Source organism: Schistocerca cancellata, chromosome 3 (genome assembly GCF_023864275.1).
Source record: "Schistocerca cancellata isolate TAMUIC-IGC-003103 chromosome 3, iqSchCanc2.1, whole genome shotgun sequence".
Lineage (NCBI taxonomy): Eukaryota > Metazoa > Arthropoda > Insecta > Orthoptera > Acrididae > Schistocerca > Schistocerca cancellata.
Genome location: NC_064628.1, coordinates 555,361,665 through 555,386,199, shown reverse-complemented (window position 1 = coordinate 555,386,199; position 24,535 = coordinate 555,361,665). Strand labels below are relative to the sequence as shown.

Genomic DNA, 24,535 nt, shown 5'->3' with positions numbered 1-24,535 from the left:
GCGATCTTCTGCTGTCCTCAGCTATTACGTCACGTGATAACAACACCAGGTCATCATTGGTCAATGAAAGCACTGGAGTAGAGTCGTATGCGGGGATGTTAGGTACACACAGTCTCAACGCCTTGAGGGAAACGCTGTTTTCTTTGTGTTTCGGCCGCTTTCTAATTTTTTTCCCTCTCCGGAGATAGTTTACATATATGAAAGCTAGCTATTGTGCTCTGTCATTCATCGTGCTGATTAATTTGTGCGGCGACCGAATTTTTTTTCGGTATGTTGGCATTGTATGTCACGCCTACAGTCAAGCAGAAGACAGCGAATTGCTGACACCAAGGAGCAGTTGGAATCATTGTTGTGGAGTTTAATTAAGTGGTAATTGTAAAACGTGTCATTGAGTTACAGTGATTTTAAGCGGCAGTATGTGTCATGTTGTTCTACTTTTTAGCTGAAGAACCCTGTATGCTTTACTCAGTTTCTTACACGTTGAAGCTGACCTGAGATGATAATTTCTCGCGTACTGTTTAGACTGTGTGTGTAGTAAAGTTCATACTGCTGTACTTAGAAAAGATTTACTGCCTTAAAAATGTCAGAAAGTGCCTTACAATAAAGGTGTTACCATAGAAGCAATTTAAATAAGGCAACACCACAAGCCAACACTCACTTGTATAATCTCAATGTAGCATTCATGTTTGGAGATACAATAGACTGTCAATTTGTGTTTTGTAAATCGTAAATGCCCTGTAAACAGATTAATGTCCACTGGTAGCTATAACATTTTGACAGTGAGTCCGCTATTATCAGCTACATAATAAATGCCAGCTATTTTCTTTTGGTGATGATTATATGTTAGTTAATATGTTTTAAACATGAGAACATCTTATAGAGACCTTTTCAAGGAACTTTGTATTCTGACCACTGCTTCTCAGTATATTTATTCCTTAATGAAATTTTTTTGCACGTAATACATCTCTATTTCCAACCAATACTAGGAATAAGAACAATCTACATAAAGATCTAAAATCACTTACCTTAGTCCAAAAGGGGCTCCAATATTCAGAAACACACATTTTCAATAAATTAAAAACTTGGTTTCAGATAAAGCACGGTTTAACCAGAGTCTGAAAGACCTTTAGATAGGCAACTCCTCCTACTCCATAGATGAACATCTTAACAGAGACTGTTAAGCCAGCTTAAGTAAAAATGTATGTTAGATTTCAGTTTTGACAACATTTGGTCACAACAGTCAAGATTAGATATTTTGTGTATGATAAATTTATAAATAGTGTATAGCAGTGTTTCATTCCGACAAGGTGTTCATTCTGTAAATATTAGCTGTTCCAGTTTACTGCATTGTATTAACCTGTCTCGACTACCTCCTGACAAGTGATCACGATATTAAGTATTATATTCAAATGTTTTATGTTGTACTAACTGACGTGTTCCTCAACCACGAGAATCTTCTTATTTTTTGGGTATGTGGAGCAAAAACTGAATCTAATCTAATTCAGCAGCACCTTTAGTGCCCATTGCTTTCTCGTGATAGAGCCAATATTTTAAATGGTACATTTCACTACTAGTCAATATGAATTCTCAGCAGTTTATTGAGAACTGTGTTCAGTATCAAACTATTGTTTATTAGATACAGATTTAAAATACAAAGAATTTAAGCGAGATTCATCTGTCGAATTAAATTCCAGTTTTAATACCCTTGCAGAAACCATGAGTAAGCTGTCATGTGAGTCGTAGGTATTTCTAGTGAGGAGGAGGGCACAATGTTGTCAACAGTATATGTGCTCATTTTTGTGTTGTACAGAAAAATTACATAGTTATCACTGTTTGAGTTCTGTGGGGAGCTATGGGTGGAGAGTTCTGACATGCATGGTGCTGCTAATTGCAGTATTCTAAAGTAGCATTTTTTGATACTACATCATTTTCTGATAATGGATTCTTGAGTGTAACTTCTTTCAGCAATGTAAAGTAGGCCTAAATGAAAAGGAATTGCAACTGATTTTGGAGATTTAATGACCAAATAGTGACAGCAGTATATCCAATAACTTGAGGAGAATATCTTACAAAAGAACAGTAAGCAATTATACATAGAAAAATTCAGCAGAAATTGAGAGTGGAACAAGATGGATCAAGAAGTAGAGATGATGTAAGATTTAAATTTCTTTTTAAAAGTGGACCTCCACTACTGTAAACCGTCTGGAATAGAAATACATATAGAGGTTGCTTCTATAATCTGGATTAGGATTTCTTTTTCTTTCGTGGCCTGTCTTTGTGGTACATTAGGTTGTCCACTTTTAAATGTCGTGTGCCCTTCTATTGTTTCATTCTTTCTAACACTGCTTTCTTTTCTTATTCAGCTATTATTAATTTCGTTTTGATTTGACTTAGTACTTTTTTAAATGTATTTTGTGTGAAATGGAGTTCTTTTAAGCCCTTCTGTCTCCTGTAGCCAATCTGGTTTTGATTTTTTTGTTGAGGAAGCAGTCAAAAGATTTTTTTGGCTAGTCTATTTGGAATATGCCCATAAAAAATCATTGCTTATTTTCCTCATTGTGTCTGGGAGTTTTTCACTTGTTTGATAAAAATGTTTTGTTTCTTATGTGGATTAGATTTTTTATGGAATTTTTTAATATCATTTTTTTATCTCCAGTCTTTCAGCTGGGCCATGGTAGATGATGGACAGTGTGTCAGCTGGATATAGTGCTCCCATAAACTCATTGGGTGCAAGTTACTTAATAAGCTCTTACATAATGTAAAAGATGTACCAGAATAAGCATTAAAATGAACACTGCAATGCTGGTTAGTTTCCCAGCATTTTTACCACACAAAAGGATGTAGGCCTATGTATTGTACTGTAACACTACAATGTTAACAACTGGCCTGTTCTTTTATATTATCTGTTGCATTGTACTGTGTGTGTGACATTGTTTATTGCTATAATTGTCCAATGAGAATGAAATTATTGTTATTAATTATTAAATTTCATGGTTTCTCAGTGTGTTGGTTTATTTCCCATTACAATCAAAATGATTTTTAAAGTGGAAAATGTGCCTATTTGATAGATGGGTCTCAAATTAGTCTTGTGCAATATTCATTTTGACAGTATGTATTAACAGGGACATCAAAACATGAAGAATAACCAGTACTCCAGCAGCTACTGAGCAGCACTACTGCTGTCATGTACCACTCAAGGAGGGCCTGGGCGGTGCTGTCACTGCAGGAGTAGTTTTAATTCTTAGTGTTTTAAAGTCTCTGTGTTAATACATATTGGTGAGACAAATACCGCATCTGACTATCGAATGTGCATATAAAATTCTTCTCCAAACATCATTGTGTTTGTAATGGAAAACAAACAGTTGCTTTCTGTTGTCACTTTGTGTTGAATGAAAGATGTGATATGCAGTATTTGTTTGATCTGATTCCAGCTACACCTTGCAAATATCCATCAAAACACTAGAGAAAATGCACCTGATGTGTGTGTGTGTGTGTGTGTGTGTGTGTGTGTGTGTGTTTTTCTTACTGTCAGAAATTTATGTGGAGGAGAGAGGTTTATGCTGAATAAGTCAAAGCTTTCTGCCTTGTGCATTAGCAGTTGAAAATTGTAGTGTCTTCTGAAGAAGGTAAAAAGTATTTTTTCATTTGCATTACATATTAGAAACTGCAAGTATATATAAACACAGAATCCTATAAATATAATATTAGTGAATCACAGTTGGAATCTGTGAACTCGTACAAATACTTGGTTGTAGCACTGAACAGGGACATGAAGTGGCACAATCACATAGGCTCAGTTGTGGGTAAAGCAAGCAGCAGACTTTGGCTTATTGGTAGAATAGTGTGGAAATGCATTCATTCTGCAAAGGGATTGCTTACAAATGGTTGTGTAACCTCAAGTGTGTGGGACCCATACCAGTAAGACTGGCAGGGGATATTAAATGTATACAGAGAAGTGCAGCACAAATGGTCACAGATTTGTTTAACTCTGGGCACTGAGATGCTGAAAGAAGTAAACTGGCTGACTCTTGAAGACAGACAAAAACTATCCCATGAAAATCCACTAATAAAGTTTCAAGAACCAGCTTTAAATGATGATTCTAGCCATATACAACAACCCTTTACATATCACTCCCATGCGGATCGTGGGGGTAAGATTAGGTTAATTGCAGCATACACATAGGCATTTAAGCAATTATTTTGCCCACACTACGTATGTGAATGGAACAGAAAAAAGCTCCAATAAACGGTACAGTAGGACATACCATTTGCTATGAACTTCACAGTGATTTGCACAGTATAGATGTAGATGGAGAAAATGAGAAACGTAAGTTAGCAGACACTAAGAAATCTAGACTATAATTTTATAGTGTAACTGGGTAGCTAAAGCTATTCACCAAGTGCTGGCAGGAAAATACTACATAAAAAGGGTTTTTCATATACATGTGTGTGTGCTCCTGCTACTGCTTGGTGAGTAGATTTCTTTAGCTATCTAATTACATTATATTGTCAAAAATTGATTAATTTTATAGTCTAACAATAAAAACAAATTTTTAGGACTCCCCTGTGGCATTTGAAATTGAACAGTTTTCGGCAAATCATATCATATCCTATCCTTCATTGCATTCTTATGTGTCCTAGAGAAGGTGTCCAAAGAATAGGGGAAGGAACTCAAAACATATCGAATAGGTTACTATGTAAAATTAGCTTTCAAAGTATGATAGTGTGGATGATCTTGTGATTTTGAGTGGAGTTGATGTGACAGTTAAGAGAGAGATTGGTCTTCCAACAAATACTGAAAAGAAAGAAAGAAAGAAAAAAAGGTCTTTCCAGATACCTTTCACAAAAATACTATTCATATTGAATGTAAAGGATGCTCTAATTTTCTTGAATGTGGTTCTTGGAAAAAATTAAGAAACTTAGGCTGTGGCAAGGGAAAAAAGAGCAAAGAGCAAGAAAGATTCTACATAACTTATCTGACTGAAGATGTATGGTTGCCCCCCCCCCCCCCCCCCCCACTACCGTCACCCTCCCTTGCCTCTGTGACACTAAGTCTATTACCTATATCAGATCGTTTGACTTCTCCTGAACTTGTGATATCTGTAAAATTATTATTGATACTTTCTGTAATAGTAAAGTCTCTTAAAGCAGATTTTCACCCTTTCACAAATTTGTCACCGAGGTCTTCAGCATATTTTCTCCATGTAATTAGTACAAGCCTGATTCACTCTTGTTAAATATACTAACTTATTCACTCTCTCTTAACTGATTAAGATGGTTTGCTTGTAAAATCTTGAAAACACATGCGTTATTTGTTAAGTGCTGTTGTGAGTGGCCTCATTAATCAATTTTCCGTAGTGTATTCTTATAATGTGAAATCTACACAGTTAAATTCCTTTTGGGAGGAAGAGTTTGGCTTCGGTTAAATACTTTCTGGAGACACTGTGTATATGTTGAAGAAGTCTGGATGAGCTAACATAACAAAATTAATGGAGCCAGGCTTTTAATAAAGATTTGAAGTCTTAGACGAATAGACATTACAGCTTGAAGATTGTAGTTTCAATCACACAAATTTTGCGTGACTTCAGTTGTATCCATATTACAATAAAAAGAGGGTTCTTGTAGTATGTATAGCGTTATTGCATGTGTATTCCACAAGTCAAAATATGTAAGTCATCGTTCGTCTTTTTATCCTAACAACGGATGCTGCATAGAAAAAACAGTAGTCGTATATTTCTTCCTGTATCTAATATTTATCCTGCCGTATCCAACCACCTAGCATTTTCTATTCCACTCCTGTCGCAGAGTTATTCTATCCCATCGGGGGCTGGATCACCTGTGAAAGCAGCCACGTTATTTATCAGCTCCGCTTAAATCATTTTATATTTTTATATTGGTGTGACTACCAACCAGCTGTCCAACAGGATGAATGGCCAAATGGTGGCCAAGAGCAAAGTAGACCACCCTGTGGCACAACGTGCAGTGGAACATAATAGACTCGATTTCAATGGCTGCTTCACTATCTGAGCCATCTGTATCCTTCGCTCCATTCTCCAGCTTTCCTGAACTGTGCAGGTGGGAGTTATCCTTACAACACGTTCTCCGCTCCCGTAATTATTCTGGCCTCAACCTATGGTAATGTTCTGCCCACACACCCTCCACCCAACAGTTTCCATCCTCTCTGTCTTATGATCTCATCCCCATTCTTGTTTTCCACCCTGTTAATTTACAGCCCTCTGCCAAGGCATCTGCCTGTCTTTCCATGCTCCTCTCCTTTTTTGTTCCTTTTTTACCCCCACCTCCTTACCCTACAACATCCTGATGCTGCGCCTGTTGGCTCACCTTTATTGATGAAGGCTGTGGCCAAAAGTCATATGCGAGTGTCTTTTAATTGTGCCTGTCAGCAACTTGACATATCTTCTTTATGATATGTAGTAATCTATCTTTTCTTACATTGTTGATATTCCTACCTGAAGTTTCCATTGTTTCATATTTATCTTTGTAATTCTTGAATGGTACACCTGTAATGAGGATGTAATTTCTTTGAACTGCATATGCAAGCATGTTGTAAGTATTTTCATTGAAACTATGCTCCAGAAGATACATTTGCCCTACCTTACCAACCTCACCTCTTTCTCTCTCCCTGCCCTTTCTATTAGGTTGGTGCATAAGTTTGTAGCATTTTTCCATAAGTTTAACAAACACAACAAATATACATCACAAAAACATTAGCCATCAATAATTATTCTCGTTCATGATTTATGACAGTTTGCCAATGCTGGGGTAACTTTCTGATTCTGAGACTGTAGAAATCACGTCGTCTTGAGGTGAAGAACTCTTCGAGCGATGTTGCGGAGTGCATTTACATCCAGAAATTGAAGGTTGTTTAATAGAGATGGAAAAGGTGAAAATATGAGGGTGCAAGATCAGGTGTATAAGGTGGGTGCAGAATGACTTCCCTACACAACTCCTGTATTGTTTTCTTTTAGTCTAGCAGAAAGTGAGTAGATGTTATCATGGAGTAGCATAACTTCATCCAGTCTTCCTGGTCATTGTTCTGGGATTGTATCTGCAAGAAGCCTTAGTTGTTGACAATAAATGTCAGTAGTGATGGTTACGCCTCAGGGAATCAATTCATAGTACACCACACTGTCACCATTCCATCAGGTGCATAACATTACCTTTTGCTGATGCACGCAGGTCTTCATATCGGGAGTTGCTGCTTTGTTTGGACTCATTCATTCCTTTCTTGTCCTTATGTTAGCATAAAGACACCATTTCTCATCACTAGTAATGATACAGGATAGGAATGATTGGTGCTTTTCACAAGCCAGTTGATGGGGAGCAACAGAGATGCACATATGGCCACTGGCAATTTTAATAATTTTGGCTGAGAATTTGTTGTACCCATACACTCGATTTTTGAACCTTTTTCATTGCATATAAATGCCACATGATGGTGGAATGATCACTGTTCATAACATTTACCAGTTCTTGAGTACAATGATGTGGATCATGGTAGATTAATGCATTTAAACAATGTTCATAAAATCCCGAAGGTCTTCCTGAATAAGAAGAGTCACTAATGTCAAAACAATCCTCCTTAAAATGAGAAAAACAATGTCTTGCCATGTTCTGCCCAATGGCATTATCCCCATACACGGTGCAAATGTTTCTGGCTGCCTCTACTGCTGCCACCCCTCCATTGAACTCAAACAGAAGAATATGTCGGAAATGTTCAGATTTCATCACTTGGCAGCCCAGGTATTGGTGTCCACAGCTCCACTCCCTATCTCCAAATGACAATGCATAAACTCAAATAGCAGTAGTGAATTACAAATAAAAAAATAACCGATAAATAAACCCATAGCAACCGGAATACCAACATGCAAAACAAAAATGCTATGAATCTATGCACCAATCAAGTATTTTACCTTCCCCGGCATCTCTCTTCTCTCTGAAGAAGGAACTATTCATGTGAACACTGGGAGAGTGTCTGTTCTTTTTCACGTGTCTATTGGCAGTACTGATATTTCACCTCCTAAGGTAAACACTGGACAAATCATTCAGTGATGCAGTTGTTACAGGGAGTAAGGGTAGAAATATTTTAGACATTAGTCTTGTCACACTTCTTCATTTCTTGTACAAGATGTGTACGAGGGTGGTTTGAAAAGTTCTCGGAATCATCACGAGAAGTCAGCACTAGTGCAACGAGTTGTTCACGTGATATTCATTGGGCTGTTGCCTGTAAACATGTGCCACATCAGTGCTCTTGGAAGAGAGCTGTAGCAGTGACATGGCTCTGTTGTTCCCGCGTAGTGATTTGCGAAGATGGAAAAAATCGAGATTCGAGCAGTGATTAAGTACTTCGTAAAGAAAGGTATGAAAGCAAAGGACATTCATTCCGATTTCAAGAAAACAACTGGGGGACTCTGCTCCTTCATATTCAACTGTTGCCAAGTCCCCAAATGAATTTAAATTTGGTCTGGAGAGCTTAGATGATCCGCACAGTGGTCGGCCAAGATGTGTCACTACTCCAGAAATCATTGCAAAAGTGCACAAAATGGTCATGGAGGACTGCCAATTGAAAGTGTGTTATATTGCTCATGCTTGCCAGATGTCATCTGAAAGGGTATATCACATTTTAACTGAAGAATTAGAAATGAAAAAATTATCTTCAAGATGGGTCCCACAACTCTTGACGCTGGATCAAAAACGCAAGAGAATAGACATATTGGAACAATGTTTGGCCCGTTTTAGGAGAAACGAGCAAGATTTTTTGTGCCGGTTTATGACCACAGTTGAAACTAGGATGCACTACTGTACCCCAAAGACAAAACAACAGTCAAAGCAGTGGAAAATTCTGATTCTGCACCACCAAAGAAATCAAAGACAATTCCTTCGGAGGGAAAAGTCATGGCATCAGCGTCCTGGGATGCGAAGGAGATACTGTTTGCAGATTATCTCCCCACTGGGCAAACAATTACTGTAGAATACTATGCTAACCTCCTGGACAAATTGCAACAAAAGATGCGCGAAAAAAGACCAGGTTTAGCAAGGAAGGAGGTCATCTTCCTTCAAGACAATGCGCGCCCGCACACGTGCCATCGCCATGGCAAAATTACATGACATAAGGTATGAATTGTTGCCACATCTATCTTAGCAACTTGATGTGGCTCTGTCAGACTTCCATCTCTTTCCAAAACTGAAAATTTTTCTTGGTATACGAAGATTCACTTCAAATGAAGAATTGATAGCCGGAGTTGACAACTATTTTGCAGGCCTAGAGGAAACTCAATTTCGTGATGGGGTTAAGGCACTGGAACATCGTTGAACCAAGTGCATTAATCTACAAAGAGACTACATTGAAAAATAAAAAAAATTTCAGTGATGTAAGTTCTTTTTTTCTATTCTGTTCCAAGAACTTTTCAAACCATCCTCATACATATTTATTTAAAGTTTCAGCATGTTGGTAAATATTCATTAAATTGTTAGACAAGAAGAAGAGAAGAAACAAATATAGATAGGAATGAAAGTTGTGTATTCATGAGACTTGTATGATATTGTCATGACTGTATTTAGGATGTTAATCTTTTAGAGCAGCTGAGGCAACTATTCAAAGCAAATATAACACATTTGGATTCCGGTTAATTAAAAAAAAAAAAGTTTTCTGTACCTCATGATTGGGATACTTTTTTTTTTTTTTTTTTGTCGGACGCTTGTCTGAATACTCCTTTTTCTGTGTAGTTCAGTAGAGTGCACTGCCTCCAGTTGTGAACAGGACAATGTCTTGTGGACTGTCTAGTCTGTCTGCATGCCTGAACACAGACCTTGTGGACACTAACACTAGAATGCAAGAAGGGTTATGAGAATGCTGAACTGGCTTACATTACAGTGACATCAGGCACACATTCTACTATGGTTGTGTGACACAAAACATCAAAGATGTGTCCTGTAGTGATCTCCCATCCTCAACACCATGACCTGAAGACTGTTACCTTCAACTTATGTTTCAAAGGTATCCTGTGGAGACTGAAAGAGAACTGTTCACTGCCTTCTTGGAGGCAACAGCAAAGGTTTTGTCAACCCAGACACTAAGCAACTATCTCCACATGATTATTACCTCCAGTATTATGAAAAGGATAGATTGCTAATAGTCATAAAGATGAAACATTGAGTTGGAGGCAGGCACAAAGAAAACACTGTTACAAACTGAGCATTTTGCCAAAACTTTCTTTAGAGAAGAAAAGAAAAAAACACACACACATATTCACACAATCAAGCACATCTCGCACACTATGAGATATTAAAGTTTGCAAGCTTTCAGAGCCAGTGGCTCCTCCTCCTAGCAGAACGGAGAAGGGAAAGGAAGGGGGATGAAGGAAAAGGACTGGTGAGGCTTAGGAAAAGGGGTAGAGTTTGGAAAAGTCACTTGGAACATTGGGTCAAGGGAGACTTTCTGGATGGGATGAGAAGAGAAGACTGATTATTAGGGACTGCACGTAATGAGATTTGAAAACCTGAGTGGTTAAAGGTGGAAGGCAGGGTAATAGGCAAGACAGAGACTACTGGGGAAAAAAAAAAAATTGCGCGAGTTAATAAGAGTGAAAAGTGTATTGTATGCGAAAGAGGTGGAGATGGGTGGCAAGAAATAGAAAGGTTGGAAAATGAGACATAAAGAACTATAACAGAGTGAAGAAATTAACATAAATTAATACCAGATGGGTGGTGAGGACCAAGGACATGTTGCTGTGTGAGTTGCCACCTGCGGAGTTGTGAGAAACTGGTGGTAGGCATGCCTTTGTTAAAGGCCGAACAGTGCATACGTAACAGCTGGTATCCAACATATTGTTTTGCAGGTGACTCTCCCTTTGATAACATATGGTTTGCCAGTTACAGGGCTGGTATAGGTGGTGGTAGGAGGATGCATAGGACAAGTCTTACAGCAGAGGTGGTCACAGCTGTAGGAGCCATAGGGTAGGGAGATAGGTGGAGAATGAGCATAGATCTGACAAAGGTATTTGTAGAGATGGGAAGGGCTACAAAAAACTAGTCCAGATGTGAGGGACAAAATATTGGACAGAATAGAGCACATTTCAGGGCATGATTTTAGGAAGTCGGAGCCTTATTGAAGAAGCTGTTTGATACGTTCAAGACCAGGATAATGCTGAGTAACAAGTGGTGTGCTCCTGAGTTGTTGTTTTGGAGTGACCAGCAGCTCTAGAATTGGATGTGGTGGGCTGGGAAATCTGCTTTTGAACTAGGGTGGTATGGTAATCAGTTCCAGTGAAGGCTGATGTGAGAAGGGTGATGTATTGCTGTAAAGAGTCTGCATCAGAACAAATATGTTGGCCTTGAATGCCAAGGCTGTATCGGAGGGAACACTGGACATGGAAAGGATGGCAACTTCAAAATGTAAGTATTATTGTTTGTTAGTAGGTTTAATGTGCACAGAAGTGTGTAACAAACCTTTGTTGTAGATGAGATGAACGTCAAGAAAAGCAGCATGGGATTCGGAATAGGACCATGTGAAATTTCATTGGGAAAATGTATTTAGAGATTCCAAGAATTTTAACAGATCAGCTTCACCATGAGTCTATATGGCAAAGATGTCGTCAATGTATCTAAAACAAATTAAACCAAGGAAATTATGGATTCTAGGAAAGCCCCATCCAAGCAACCCATGAAAAGATTGGCATAGGAAGGAGTCATCCTGATTCCTATGGCTGTGCACCTGATCTGCTTGTATGTTTGCTCCTCAAAGGTAAAGTGGTTGTTGGTAAGTATAAAGTTGAGTAAGGTGAGCTGGAAGGACACTGTAGAGTTGGAATCAGATGGGCACTGAGTGAGGAAATGTTCAGGCAGCAGGCATACCATGTACGAGGGTTATTCCAAAAGTAAGGTCCGATTCGCCGTAACTATTGAAATTTGGCGCCAATGACAAAACACGCATGCGCGCCGACTCCCGGCAAGCCTTGCGCGTCAAACGCCGCCATTCGCTTTGTTACTGTTGCTGAGTGTAGTTCACAGTGTCACTTTACAATGTTTAAGACAATTGATCAGCCCGCCGATTGTGAAGTAAGGGCAGTGATACGGTTTTTGTCTGCAAGAAACAATTCAGCGGCGGAAATCCATCGGCAGATTACTGAAGTGTACGGTCCTAACATAATGAGCGACAGTAAAGTGCGCAAGTGGGTGCGAGCTTTTAATGAAGGACGGGATAATGTGCACGATGAACCACGGTGTGGCCGACCATCAGTGATTTCAGACGATTTGGTCAATGCGGTTGACAAAAAAATTCGTGAAGATCGCCGATTCACTATTACAGACGTAGACATGCATTTTCCGAATGTGCGTAGAACAACTTTGTACAGAATTGTGTCTGAACATTTGAAGTTTCACAAATTGTGTGCCCGTTGGGTTCCCAGGCTGCTTACTGAGCCCCAACGAATGAAAAGAATGGCTTTTGCTCTTGATTTTTTGGAGCGATATCATAAGGAAGGTGACAGTCTTTTAGACAATGTTGTCACAGGGGATGAGACATGGGTTTCTCACATCACTCCAGAGTCTAAACGTCAGTCAATGCAATGGCGTCACACGTCATCGCCAGTCAAGGTCAAGGCAAAGCAGACAATCTCAACACGTAAGGTTATGGCGACTGTGTTCGGGGATAGACGTGGAGTATTGTTAGTCGACTTTATGGAGAGAGGAACAACGATTAATAAAGCCGCCTACTGCGCTACCCTGACTAAACTTCGACGTGCAATCCAGAATAAGCGACGTGGTCTTTTGTCGTCTGGAATCTTGTTGTTGCATGACAATGCCAGACCCCACACTGCAAATGAAACGCAAGCTCTGATCAAGAAATTTGGATGGGAACAGATGGACCATCCTCCTTACAGTCCGGACCTGGCGCCAAGTGATTTCCACCTGTTCCGTTACTTAAAGGAGTTTCTCGGCGGCAAGCGCTTCGACACAGATGATGAAGTGAAAGAAGCAGTTAAGGACTGGTTATCGTCACAGGCGGCCGATTTCTATAACATGGGCATTCAAAAGCTTGTTGAACGATGTGACAAATGTTTAAATAAGTATGGAAGTTATGTAGAAAAATAGATAAAGATGTAAGGAATGTAAATAAAACAATTGTTTTGAAAAAACATTTTAGTTTTGATTTTTTTTTTATAACCGGACCTTACTTTTGGGCCCGCATCTCGTGGTCGTGCGGTAGCGTTCTCGCTTCCCACGCCCGGGTTCGATTCCCGGCGGGGTTAGGGATTTTCTCTGCCTCGTGATGGCTGGGTGTTGTGTGCTGTCCTTAGGTTAGTTAGGTTTAAGTAGTTCTAAGTTCTAGGGGACTTATGACCACAGCAGTTGAGTCCCATAGTGCTCAGAGCCATTTGAACTTACTTTTGGAATAACCCTCGTACATGGGGCATGTTGGTATAGGGGGAGATGACATCAGTGGTGTCAAGCATGGTGTGATGGGAGTGGGATGGGTACAGATATCAAATAATCTGAGAAATGATTGGTGTCTTTAATATTCGAGGAAGGTCATTGTACTATGGGTTGCAGACTGCCGTATTGTTGTTGGCTTCAAAGCACCCACTGAACATATATTTGCCTTAATTGAACACAGGATTCAGTATGTGAAGCATGGAAAAAAGTAACTTGGACTGATATTGTGGAACACACAATGACAGGGTAAAAGTACTTCAAATCTTACAAATGGCAATAGGTTCTCTTGGTCAACAGGGTGTACTTAAGGTATGTAGATGGTGGTGGCAGTATTCTTGTGTGGCCCCTTAATAACTTTGTCATCCCTCAAAATGCATGTCAAGGAGCAACACATTATTGAAAGTTAACCAGGAGCAAATAATAATAAATATTATTATTATTATTATTATTATTATTATTATTATTATTTAAGTTTCATGTGCTTTCTTTAATTCCCTGCTCTGCTTGCATGTAATTTCTCTCACATTTAGAGATACACAGGGGATTATGGTAGGTGACTGAGTGACACAATTCCCCTGTTTAGGAACTATTGCACCTAACAGGCAATGTAGGGGTGGGCATTATTGTGCAACATACTCCTCCATTTACTGCACTCTGCTGATAACCTGTACCTTCATCAAGACAATGTACTGTGTCATTGCTTCTAAATTGTCAGAATGGTTTGAGTAATAGTCCAAAGACATGAGGCGAGGATACTTGATTATGTGGCCGCCTCCAGGAGACATGATCTCAACTCTGTTGACAAATCTGGGATGCTGTGAAGTAAGACATTCTTGCCTTGGAGCCAAGTCTGACCAATCCCTGTGGGATGTGGACAGTGAATGGCAGGTCATGGATCAGTATTGACACCAATGCTTAATTTGTCTCATGGAGCCAATGTTATGGTGTGTCTCCATCGTCTTCGGGACAGAAAGGGGTACTGCAGGCTACTGGATACGTGTGCGTAACTTAATTGCTCAAGTGTATCAGAAAGATTAGCCAGACATCATGAAATGCAGGGTATCTATTTATTGTCAATTGTTCTCAAGGACTTGAAGTGTCATAAAATTATGATATTTTGACTGAAGATTGTAGCCTGATGCTTCTACTAGCCATTTGTTCAAACTGATAAAGGCACAGGCATAGAAATTAAGTCTCAAACTGAAGGGTGTAAATACAACTCTGTCCACCAAGTTCTGTATATTACAAAATACTGCTCATAATCATAAGAATGGACCACCACCGAATCCTGCACTGGGCAGGTCAAGGTATGTGTGAACAAGTTCCTGATGGGCGGTGCTGCGAGTGCGCTTCTCGCGCATAAACAGAATGTTGTAGAGTGAAGGTATAATGTACGCAGTGGAAACCCAAACTGGATCAGCAAATAAATATACTGTTCAGTTTAAAACTTGGAAAATCAGTGAAAGAGTCTCATGAAATACTGACAAACATTTACAAAGAAAGTGCTGTCACCTTGAAGTTTGTTTATGAGTTATTTAAATGTTTCCAAGAAGGGCAGGACACTATGGAAGGTGTCCCCTGATCTGGACAGTCTGCAATTGCATGCACCCTAGACAACATAGAGAAAGTGAAGGAACTTTTTTTCCCAGGACCATTGTATGATAGTATGAATAATAGCAGAGAAGCAGAAATTGGTTTTGAGACAGATCAAGTGGGTAAAGCTCTAGTACTCCAAACATGGCAACTGGACCTTGCTGCCTGGCCACGCACTGCCTTTTTGGTGCTGCAGTTCCTGGCTGACGGAGTTCTCAATTACCCTCCATACTCACCAGACTTGTCTCCCAGTCCCCCTGCCCCCGCCCCCAAATTGAAATCAGTCCTGAAGGGTCAGCGGTTTACAGACTGGCAATGTAATGTTACAACGCAACTGAAGGTTTTCCTAAAGACAACTACACCATGAGTTTCCAGAACTTGTACAGCCATTCCCAGAACTGCATTACCATCGGCAGGGACTATTTTGAAGGATAGTAACTGCAGTTTCAAGTAAACCAACAATACTTTCACAATATACACACATTGACTGGACTTTCTGTGTAGAGTTTGTTGGTCTTTCCTGTACAAAATTCTTAAGTAGAATGAAAAGAACTGCACATGTTACCACATTCCTTCTCCCAATCATTGTCTGTAGGGTTTCCATCCGCCCCAATTTTTCTGGGAAAGTCTCTTTTAATCAAGTTGTCCTGGTGATGGAGAACGTTCTTTAAGGACAGTAAAATGACTGAAATTTTTGTATTATGTAGCCACATTTCTTTTAATATTTTCAAAGTAATCAACAGACTTTATAGGACATTTTCTTTCAGCATTGCGTTCCTTTGTGTTATTACAATTATCGTATGATTTTGAGGGACACTGAAATTATGCGTCATTCTCTCAAAAAAATTAAGCTGCCTCAAGCATATACAGGGTGAGTCACCTAACATTACCGCTGGATATATTCCGTAAACCACATCAAATACTGACGAATCGATTCCACAGACCGAACGTGAGGAGAGGGGCTAGTGTAATTGGTTACTACAAACCATTAAAAAATGCACGGAAGTATGTTTTTTAAAACAAACATACGTTTTTTTAAATGGAACCCTGTTAGTTTTGTTAGCACATCTGAACATATAAACAAATACGTAATCAGTACCGTTTGTTGTATTGTAAAATGTTAATTACATCCGGAGATATTGTAACCTAAAGTTGACGCTTGAGTACCACTCCTCCGCTGTTTGATCGTGTGTATCGGAGAGCACCAAATTACGTAGGGATCCAAAGGGAACGGTGATGGACCTTAGGTACAGAAGAGACTGGAACAGCACATTATGTCCACATGCTAACACCTTTTTATTGGTATTTTTCACTGACGCACATGTACATTACCATGAGGGGTGAGGTACACCTACACATGGTGTTTCCGTTTTCAATTACGGAGTGGAATAGTGTGTGTCCCGACATGTCAGGCCAATAGATGTTCAATGTGGTAGCCATCATTTGCTGCACACAATTGCAATCTCTGGCGTAATGAATGTCGTACACGCTGCAGTACATCTGGTGTAATGTCACCGCAGGCTGCCACAATACATTGTTTCATATCCTCTGGGGTTGTAGGCACATCACGGTACACATTCTCTTTTAACGTACCCCACAGAAAGAAATCCAGAGGTGTAAGAGCGGGAGAACGGGCTGGCCAATTTATGCGTCCTCCACGTCCTATGAAACGCCCGTCGAACATCCTGTCAAGGGTCTGCCTAGTGTTAACTGCGGAATGTGCAGGTGCACCATCATGCTGATGCCACATACGTCGACACGTTTCCAGTGGGACATTTTCGAGCAACGCTGGCAGATCATTCTGTAGCAACGCGATGTATGTTGCAGCTGTTTGGGCCCCTGCAATGAAGTGAGGACAATGTTTCAAGTGTCAACTTCAGGTTACAATATCTCCGGATGTAATTAACATTTTACAATGCAAAAAACGGCACTGATTACGTATTTGTTTATATGTTCAGGTGTGCTAACAAAACTAACGTGGTTCCATTTAAAAAAACATACTTCCGTGCATTTTTGTATGGTTTGTATTAAACAATTACACTAGCCCCTCTCCTCACGTTCGGTCTGTGGAATCGGTTCGTCAGTATTTGATGTGGTTTACGAAATATATCCAGCGGTAACGTTAGGTGACTCACCCTGTATGTCATTGTTATCAGAAACCCCTAGGTGTTGCAGTTCCATAAATAATGGGATATGTTCAGGTTAAAGAAGTTCAGACTTCTGCTCTCTGTTGCCAAAGAAAAATTATTGCTTATGCATGTTAAGTCATATGTTATAAGGTTAATTGGATAGATAAAAAAAATCTACTCACCAAATGGCAATGAGAGCACAAACACATAAAAGAAGATTATACTTATGCAAGATTTTGGAGGCAGTGGCCCCTTCTTCTGACAGAAGGGTTGAAGAGGAAGAAAGAGGGGTGAAAGGAAAGGTCTAGAGAGGTTTAGGAAAAAGGTTAGATTTCGGGAAAGTCGCCCAGAACTGCAGGTCAGGGGAGACTTACTGAGCAGGCTGAGAAGGAAAGACTTACTGTTGGGCAACTACACCAGACGAAATTTGAAAACCTGAGAGCATTAAGGCAGAAGACAGGGTACTACACAAGACAGAGATTCCTGCAAAAGTTTAATACTTTGCTACTTACAAAGATAACATGCTAAGTTGTAGACATGCACATTTAAGACACACATAAACTTTTGGCCACAGCCTTTGTCAGAAAAAGAGACACACATGCCATTCAGACACACATGCCCGGCAACTTGGGCCAGAATGCAACTATCAGGTGGGATGGAAGCAGCGGTCTGGAGGGGACAGCAGAAAAGAGTTGTAAGGATAACTCCCATCTGCACAGTTCAGGAAAGCTAGTGGTGGAGGGGAGGATCCAAGTGGCTTGGTTAGTGAAGCAGCCACTGAAATCAAGCATGCTATGTTCAGCTGCATGTTGTGCCAAAGGGTGGTCTACTTTGCTCTTGGCCACAGATTGCTACTTCCATACCAAACGATAGTTGTATTCTGGCCCGAGCTGCCAGAGTTGGTCATGTGTGCATGAGGTGCCAGTTTCTCTTTTTCCAATGAAGTCTGTGTTGGAAAAACCTTTTAATTGTGCCTATCTGGAACTTAGTGTGTTAGCTTTATGGTAAGTAGCAGTCTATATTTTCCTACATGGCTCATATTCTTACCTGGAGTTTCCATAGTTTAAGGTTAATACTTTGTTGGTCCAGTACTTGCAGCTATGATTTTTGTAGATAATGTTTCTGATGTCTATCATGTAAAATTATAGAAATCTCCCATTCATAAATGACAGGGTGAGAATATTGACTGCGCAGTTCATGGTGTGAAATTTATCTTTGGGGAAGGCAAATGAACCACCACTAAAACTCGTGTGAAGTCAAGCAAACATGAAGTTGCAGTTCAAATCAAATTTTCATGACTTAAAATTGATGAATATCTGTGTAAATAGTTACTGCCATTGAAAAACAACTTGCAAGCTTTCCAATGCTTTAGGTTAGTGGAATTCTCTGATGATGTAATTAATTCCTACTCTGCAAGAAGTTTCCATAATCTCAAAGTAAAATAAACCGTTAAGGCCTGTCATGAAGACAATTGCACAGTTTCTATGAAATGACTAATTGGTAATATTAAAGAAGTGTTTGTATCAGTTAAGATAGTCCTACAGCGATGTGGCTTTCGAGCTAGTTTTGTATTTGTTACTTAACAAGATGGACATGTCTTAGTTTTTATCATAAGGTTACCCTTGCAAATTGTTAGAGCTTATGGTCTAGTGGTTCTCGTCACTGCCTGTAAATAGAGGGTGCCTTGATTTTCTGTCTTATCAGACATTTTCTTTGCTTGGGGAATGGGCATTTGCCTTGTCAATTATTTCATTTCATCTCATCTCATCTTCATTGATGCACAGGTTGTTGAAGTGGCATTAAATAGAAAGACCCAGTCAATAATATCTTGTGGTCATTCTGTTTCCATTACAATTAGCTCAAAACATCTAATATTTATCTTGATATCAAAGTTGTGTGCCCAATGATGATGTTACTCTTCTATTTTGTTCAACTAAGTTACTAATATGTCAGCATGACTGTAAATTCAGTCATTACCTAATTTTTATTCTGTAGTCCTGAATTTTTGCTATATTTCAAAATATCTGGATTTTGCTTAGAATAATATGGGAATACTAAATATGCAGTAGGTACTCTTACTTACCTGTCTACCTACTTATAGTGTGCTTCACTGTCTGGTGTTGTTTTGGGAGGTCTCTTCTGCAGATTTAGTTGCCACGTAGCCCATTAACTGTATACTTTCAGGTGCTAATGGGCTTGTGTGTAGTGTTGTTGTCAATGGGCGAGAGTGAAACCTGATGCCTGCATAAAACTAACTTCTGCCGAACAGCACAAACGGGGACCAAACAGGTTTACATCCCCATTAAGCAAACTTGTCGCTAGTCACCATCAATAATATCAAGTTGTAATTCCATTATAAACTGCAGAGAGGTGTGGAATTCAGTCCAGGATAATGGTGCAAAATCAAGCCATCAAGAACTGTACATCACCACCTTCCCTCCCCTTACCCATGAAATAGTGATGATGGAAATTATTTCCACCACTGGGATACCAACCAGCCACCACTGAGTTGAGCATCAGTGCACAAGTGTGTATTGACCATTTCATTTACAAAGGTGGCTGTGGTATTTTTCCAAATTATGGGTATAGCTTTGGTGTTGCTGTAATGGTCTGATGGTCTTCAGTTTGAAGACTGGTTTTGATGTAGCTCTGCACTCTACTCTATCCTGTGCAAGTCTCTTGATCTCTGCATAACTGCTGGAACCTACATCCACTGTAACTTTATTACTATAGTCAAGCCTTGGTCTCTTTCTACAATTTTTACTGCCGCCCCCTCCCTCCTTTCCATCACCAAATTGTCTGTTCCATGGTGATCAACTGATCCCTTCTTATAGTCAACTGGAGTCATAAATTTATTTTGTTTGCAACTCAGTTCTGTACCTTCTCATTTAGTTGTGTGTTCTATCCATTTAATCTTCAGCATTCTTATTTAACATTACATTTCATAAGCTCTTACTCTCTTCTTGTCTATATTGCTTATCAACTATGTTTGAGTTCTGTTCAAGGCCGGGCTACAGACAGGTACTTTCAGAAAAGAATTCCTAACATTTAAATTTATATTCAATGTTAACAGAGTTCTGTTTCAGAAATTATTTTCTTGCTATTGCCAGTCTGCATTTTATATCCTCTCTACTGTGACCATTCACTTTTTTTGCTGCCCAAGTAAAAGAAAAAAGTCCATCTATGAGAGGGTGTTCCATAAAGAATGCAAGTTTTGAGTTAATTACAACATACAAATTTATTTATGAAATTAAGTAATTTGTGTATTATTGCAGTGTACACTACTTGTGAATGAATGGGATGTGATATTCTTGCACCTTCAATTAAATTTTCCGTAACTTTTGATACGTGTCCCTGTAGGTCTGAAATTACACACTGAATCTTGGCCTAGTACTCTAGAAGTGATCATTGTTTGTCGACATTCAAAGATTTCTAATATCCCAACAGAAAGAAATGACACTGGCAAATCAGAGTGTCTGGGTGGCCAATTCGTGCCACCATTGTGAGAAATCACTCTGCCAAGGAATCTCCTTCATAATAGGTCCCTCTTTGCAGTTGTGTGACAGATTGCGCCATCTTGCTGCAATCAAACCTCAAAACATTCACATGATCCATTTCAGACCACAAAAACATACTTAACATATTGCAGCAGCATTTGCTGTCCACTGTTAATGTGCACCATCTTCGAAGAATAGTGGCCCCCAACCCAAATGCCACACCACATATTCACTCATTTTGGATCCAATGGCTTCTCCATTATTACTCAAGGTTCTTCTGTGGCCCCAAATACTGCAATTTTACTTGTTCATGAAGCCATTTCTAAATGAATGTTGTTGTCTTAATGAAATTTTTGTCCACTATTCATTTTGCAAGCACCCACATGATTGCTTGGCTTGAAGTCTTGTATCAGGTGGATTTTATATGCCCAAATTTGCAGACCCCATTTCAGAATTCATTGCATACTTGTCCTGGGCACTTTTGGCGTGTTCTATTGACACGCTACTGACAACATGACTCGTGCATATGATGTTACTTATATAAATATTTGACGATGTTGGTGCCGATTTTGCATTTAATGTTTGACGATGCCACAAGGGCTGCAGTGCATGAGGACTTTGTTTTTTAAAACAGTTATGCCTCTTCATACTTACAGCGCACAAATCCTATTGCTATAAATGTCTGCGCAAATAGATTTCACTGTACTTACAGCAGCAAAATTATCTGCAGAAGGATTAACACAAGAACATCCCCAGGGGTTCATGTTCAGAACAAAACTTTTTTGAAACAGTCAGTCTCATCTCACAGTCGACTCATTTAGTGTGTTACATTGACCAACAATTCCCTCGAGTGTGCGAACATTCAGTGCTGCCAGCTTACTAGAACAGAAATGGCAAGTATTTCGAAAGTTGGTTCTTTATGGAACCCTACTAACTTTGTGTCTCATTTCCTAATCTATTTCTCTCAGTATCACCTGATTTGATTTGACTACATTCTATTACCCTTGCTTTACTTTGTTGGTACTCATCTCATAAAGTCTTTTCAAGACATCCTCCTCACACAGTTCTTTAATCTCCTTAATAAATTTTCAATAACACTTATTTTTTTGAAGAGGGTCCGCTTTGAGCAAAACAGTTTTTTTTATTTTTTTCCCAAGACATGTTTTGTTGAAGTTCCAGAGTCATCAGTGGTTTTTTTTATCGTCTTGTTACCACATGCTTTGGATTTTATGTAATTTAATGCACTTGTTTCATTTCACAGGAAATCCACAGCATGTGGTAACAAGAAAACCACTAACGTTGCTGGAACTTCAGTGAACCATGTCTGGAGAATAAAAAAAGAGAAAAAAATTTGTGTTTTACTCAAGGCAGATCATCTCCAACTACAAATCTATTTGTAAACAAACACAGGTAGAAGAGTTTCAACCTCAAGATGATCATTTCAATGACTCATGTGGTGAGCGAAGTCTCTGCAATAACTGTTGACTTTAATAGTGACACAGGACTTCTTTTTCATAGCTCCAGCAATAAAGTGTTATTTCTCATTTGGTTACAACTAAAAGTTCTAACAAATGACTTTAACCTAACTTTTATGCAGGCATCAATATCTAAAGAGCAATATTAAAAATTAAAAGTGTTATCAATGTCAGTGACTGACAGAATAGCTCCTACACAATTTAGCAAACTACTTTTACATTTTATTGTGGTAATTATAACACTACTAAGAATGGTAAGTAGATAAAATTTTTTGTTGTGGCCAGAAGTGTGTATTAGCTGAAACTTTCCAATAGTCTTACCATCTCATTGTAAGAAAGACGAAGGAAATTTGCAGTGTAACTGTAAGTGACTTATAATGTGAATGTTTTTAATATATTTGTATATTTTAACAGCTTGCATGCACAAAGAACAGTACTTCACAAAGGGCTGAAAGGAAGGCTAAAGAATGAAATACATAATTTTATACAATGTGAAATTTATTCAAGTATATTTTGTAAGAACAATCGACAAGATCACATATTAATATCACATGCTGAAACACAATGACATTTAGAATTAGGATGTACAGATTATATGTACAGCTGTTAATAGAAAACAAAATCAGTCTTAATGAAAAGAAACACTTTCTCTGATAAGTTATTTACAAGTACACAAATGTACAGACTATTAATATACATCTTCAAAAGGACAAACAAAAATATAATAAGGGTACTCTCTGAGATACAGTTCTGTAAACGATTGTCATTCTGAAGCATTCTCGAAGATTAAACAGTGCAAAGACAAAATTTAAAAAAATTATGCAATATGCCTCCGGGCCATCAGCATAAGCAGTGGATACTTCCTTGAGTTAATCAGTTAGCACCTGAATGTTATTGACATATTCTACAAGATAGATATTAGTTTGTTGCATACAGACTGCTTGTATTTCTGCCACAGTCAGACCTTCCTCAGAATATATGCAACATTTCATGTCTTAGTGATGCTGGCAGCATACGTATTAATGGGTATTGAACAGACTTGTCACATAGTGCTGGTTTTATGTTAAATGAGTTACTTATTTTACAACTAATAGAAGAAAACAAGGTTTTTTGGGGGGAGATTTCACAGTGCCACATGTTGCATTTAAAAATAGTATTTTTTAGCTGAAAAAATTCACCAGTGTAATTTTTTTCTCAAAGCTATTTGTAAAGAGGCATGAATTGGACACACAATGAATTGCCCCATTAGTTACGGTAGTATCATCCCCTCAGTGTAAAGGAAATAAAGTTACAGAACTGAAAGCATTTTTTTCTAAATTAACCTGCCTATAAAAGAGTAACATTTGCAGAGGAAGTCTTGCTTACAATATAGCATTAATTATGTGCAAAAGCACTAAGAGCTAACAGGAAGATTCATGTACTTCCACACTGGTATACTGCTGTTCTTATAGAAACTCGGAGGCTAACATACCTATAAATTATGTGACCTGGCAGTCACACAATTTTATTATCTTCTAAATTTCATGGAAATATTGCCTTTAGAAATTAGAAAGGCAATTTGTTGTCGGCATAAATTCAGGGGTCAGACTTTGGTCATTTTGTCAAAATAAATAACTGCTTCAGAAGTGACACTAAAGTTGGCTACTGTACACTGTATAGTACAAAGTGAAGAGACTAGCTGAGAACTGAAATTATACATAGCCAAACTTCCTCTTCAGTGTGATGCCGAGTACTTGGTACTACTGACAAAATACTATTCCATAATCTAATCTAAAGATGATGGTGGTAATAAATTTTGATCTATTTTAAATGTAATGATCATGTGCAATAAACCAATGGAACTGTGACATTAAATCTCTATGCAGCTTTTGAAAATTTGTCCTTAGTAATGAGTATTCTACTCATCCTTGTGAATTAAAAAAATGCAAAAACTGAAGAGGGTATTTTTCAATGAACACATGCAGTTGTTGCTCAAAAACTTGTGCTAATGTTCCTGACAATATTACCAGTATCTGTATTTCTTGACACAATCATTGCCCAAATCAACGACAATGACATGAAAGTCACTGGTAACTGCCATGCCACTGGGTCGTTTCAGTCTAGACTCGTGAGAATCTATAGTTGAAACTAAGGTACCATCACTGAATCTCAGCACCTGAACATAGTTTCGATTTTTTTCTGACCGTGTAGCAATTATGTGATTGTGGGCATCAACGACAATCCCACCATATCTTCCACGACCTGTAAAAGATAAATGTAAAAAATATAAATATACAGTTAATAGGAGGCTGTATGTATATTATATTGTGATTTAATGGTTATCTTAGAAAATAACACCAATATAATATGAAGCTGGATGGGCACACACTTATTCACCTTAAAACTA

The 24,535-nt window shown here is 38.7% G+C and overlaps 1 protein-coding gene and 1 long non-coding RNA gene across 5 annotated transcripts in view; one reads left to right on the top strand and one right to left on the bottom strand.

Moving 5' to 3' along the window:
* The first annotated feature begins 80 nt into the window (after positions 1-80).
* On the top strand, positions 81-23,308 carry LOC126175397 (uncharacterized). Its single transcript, XR_007535559.1, has 2 exons — positions 81-369; positions 21,936-23,308. It is a non-coding gene; the product is annotated as an uncharacterized LOC126175397 (long non-coding RNA).
* Positions 22,675-24,535, bottom strand: part of LOC126175395 (tripartite motif-containing protein 2-like) — a 412,180-nt gene continuing 410,319 nt past the window's right edge. For all 4 annotated transcript variants that reach the window (XM_049922183.1, XM_049922182.1, XM_049922184.1 and 1 more), the window contains exon 9: positions 22,675-24,390. In XM_049922183.1, the coding sequence (XP_049778140.1) occupies positions 24,152-24,390 (239 nt within the window). In that variant the 3' untranslated portion in view covers positions 22,675-24,151. The remainder of the gene's footprint in view (positions 24,391-24,535) is intronic.